We start from the raw sequence: 2,091 nt of genomic DNA on the forward strand, positions 1-2,091 counted from the left end.
TGGCTTTTAGCTTAACTTAGATTACGCATTTGAGTTCAGAATTTTGAGTGTTCCTTGAAATAAATAGGTAGCTACATATCTTGCTTGGGCCTTCTGCTCAACTCTGAATAGTGACCACCCATTAACTGCAAAATCTCCTCCCAGAGTCCCTCTGATGCGGCGCCACTAATTAGATTTGAGCTACAAGCAGCCACATGCCAGTAATCTGATTCAATCTCCTCCCTCAATTGATCCAGTTGCCACCCAGCATAGCCCACAAAGAATCTGAAGTCCTGAGGCTTAAGGATTCCCTTCTTCACCAGCACTGCAGCTTCATCAAGGCTGTTTCGAGCGCCAAAGCAGAGGCCTGGGATCACTTCTTCAAACCCATGGAGTTTCAATTTTTCTCCTGTTTTCATCAAAAACATGCTCGCCTCAACAGGCCCCCCAAAGTGTAGAGAGCAATCAGAGAATGTAGTTGCTAAGTCAAGATTGGTTGGATTCATATGCTTGATCTTTCTGTGGAGCGGGGAATTAATCACAACCCCAAATGGCCCCTCCTCAGGATGTCTGTTTCCACATCTGAGGAGAAGAATGACTGTTCGCTCAAAACTGCGAACACCCTCCAACTTCTCTGTGGCCACAAGGACACACCCAGTCTCAGGCACAGGAATGGGATGTGCCCACTTCAGGCCCAGAGGCCTACACTCGTGAGCGTCACCCTTTGCATTTTCCACCTTCTCTGCCTGCAAATAATTCACACCACGCAAGAATAGTGCATTGGATGATCAAGGAGTTTACATTTCTTTCATTCACCCTGTTTTGTCTGCATTTATGTTCTTCACCTATCCTACCTCATGAAACCAGGTAACACCATAATCTTCTAATGCAACAAAAGATAAGCTTTAGGCGTGTATGCGAGGGTTTCTACCCTAGGGAACTAAAAACGCGGTATCTCATAATTACCAGATTATACCCATTTCCTATTAGGAGTATGATCAAATTCTGTAAAAGCATCATAAATCACCTGCTCACGAGCAAATAGATTTGCTCTGAATTCCCTCCAGTCCAAATTAATATGATGTGATTTTTGGGAAGAAGATTCATTAGTTTTGTTGGCATCAGAAATATTGTTTGATTTAGCGTCATCTCCAGGTACCGAATGGTCACCATTTCCTGCACTTACGAAAGAAAAACAAAAAATGATAGTTCTCATGGTGGGCACAGATAATAAATATTAAAACGGTTTCCAAAAGGCACTTTATATTTAGGAACAAAAAAAAAAAAAAAAAAAAAAAAAAAAAAAANCGTTGCTGTGCTTAGAAAGGGATGATGTGTTCTAAATTTCAAAAGCGAGCTAACTTCTGTACATTTGGCTTCCAGCTTTTTGTGGCTTTTAGCTTAACTTAGATTACGCATTTGAGTTCAGAATTTTGAGTGTTCCTTGAAATAAATAGGTAGCTACATATCTTGCTTGGGCCTTCTGCTCAACTCTGAATAGTGACCACCCATTAACTGCAAAATCTCCTCCCAGAGTCCCTCTGATGCGGCGCCACTAATTAGATTTGAGCTACAAGCAGCCACATGCCAGTAATCTGATTCAATCTCCTCCCTCAATTGATCCAGTTGCCACCCAGCATAGCCCACAAAGAATCTGAAGTCCTGAGGCTTAAGGATTCCCTTCTTCACCAGCACTGCAGCTTCATCAAGGCTGTTTCGAGCGCCAAAGCAGAGGCCTGGGATCACTTCTTCAAACCCATGGAGTTTCAATTTTTCTCCTGTTTTCATCAAAAACATGCTCGCCTCAACAGGCCCTCCAAAGTGTAGAGAGCAATCAGAGAAAGTAGTTGCTAAGTCAAGATTGGTTGGATTCATATGCTTGATCTTTTTGTGGAGCGGGGAATTANTCAGGATGTCTGTTTCCACATCTGAGGAGAAGAATGACTGTTCGCTCAAAACTGCGAACACCCTCCAACTTCTCTGTGGCCACAAGGACACACCCAGTCTCAGGCACAGGAATGGGATGTGCCCACTTCAGGCCCAGAGGCCTACACTCGTGAGCGTCACCCTTTGCATTTTCCACCTTCTCTGCCTGCAAATAATTCACACCAC

The 2,091-nt window shown here is 43.5% G+C and overlaps 2 protein-coding genes across 2 annotated transcripts; both read right to left on the reverse strand.

Moving 5' to 3' along the window:
- Nucleotides 1-1,263, reverse strand: LOC111786753 (UPF0301 protein Cag_1601-like). The gene is made up of 2 exons (XM_023666982.1): nt 1,007-1,263; nt 1-725 (listed from the first exon to the last, which is right to left on the reverse strand). The coding sequence occupies exons 1-2, from the start codon at nt 1,193-1,195 to the stop codon at nt 72-74; spliced, it is 843 nt and encodes a 280-aa protein (XP_023522750.1). The 5' UTR covers nt 1,196-1,263; the 3' UTR covers nt 1-71.
- Nucleotides 1,264-1,295: 32 nt separating this feature from the next.
- Nucleotides 1,296-2,086, reverse strand: LOC111786754 (UPF0301 protein Ppha_2142-like; the record flags this gene model as incomplete). The annotated part of the gene is given in 2 exon segments (XM_023666983.1): nt 1,296-1,888; nt 1,890-2,086. Coding segments are annotated over 2 exon segments (645 nt in total), but the record flags the coding sequence as incomplete, so codon positions are not given.
- Between the last annotated feature and the right edge of the window lie 5 nt (nt 2,087-2,091).

The sequence above is a fragment of the Cucurbita pepo genome, unplaced genomic scaffold, assembly GCF_002806865.2.
Source record: "Cucurbita pepo subsp. pepo cultivar mu-cu-16 unplaced genomic scaffold, ASM280686v2 Cp4.1_scaffold002677, whole genome shotgun sequence".
NCBI classification, from domain to species: Eukaryota; Viridiplantae; Streptophyta; class Magnoliopsida; order Cucurbitales; family Cucurbitaceae; genus Cucurbita; species Cucurbita pepo.

Excerpts from the sequence above, each read along its gene's own strand:
- LOC111786753 (XM_023666982.1), bottom strand. The coding sequence starts at position 1,195 with ATGAGAACTATCATTTTTTGTTTTTCTTTCGTAAGTGCAGGAAATGGT. Across the intron at positions 726-1,006 it reads ATCTATTTGCTCGTGAGCAG|GCAGAGAAGGTGGAAAATGC; the intron begins GTGATTTATGAT and ends AATTATTTGCAG.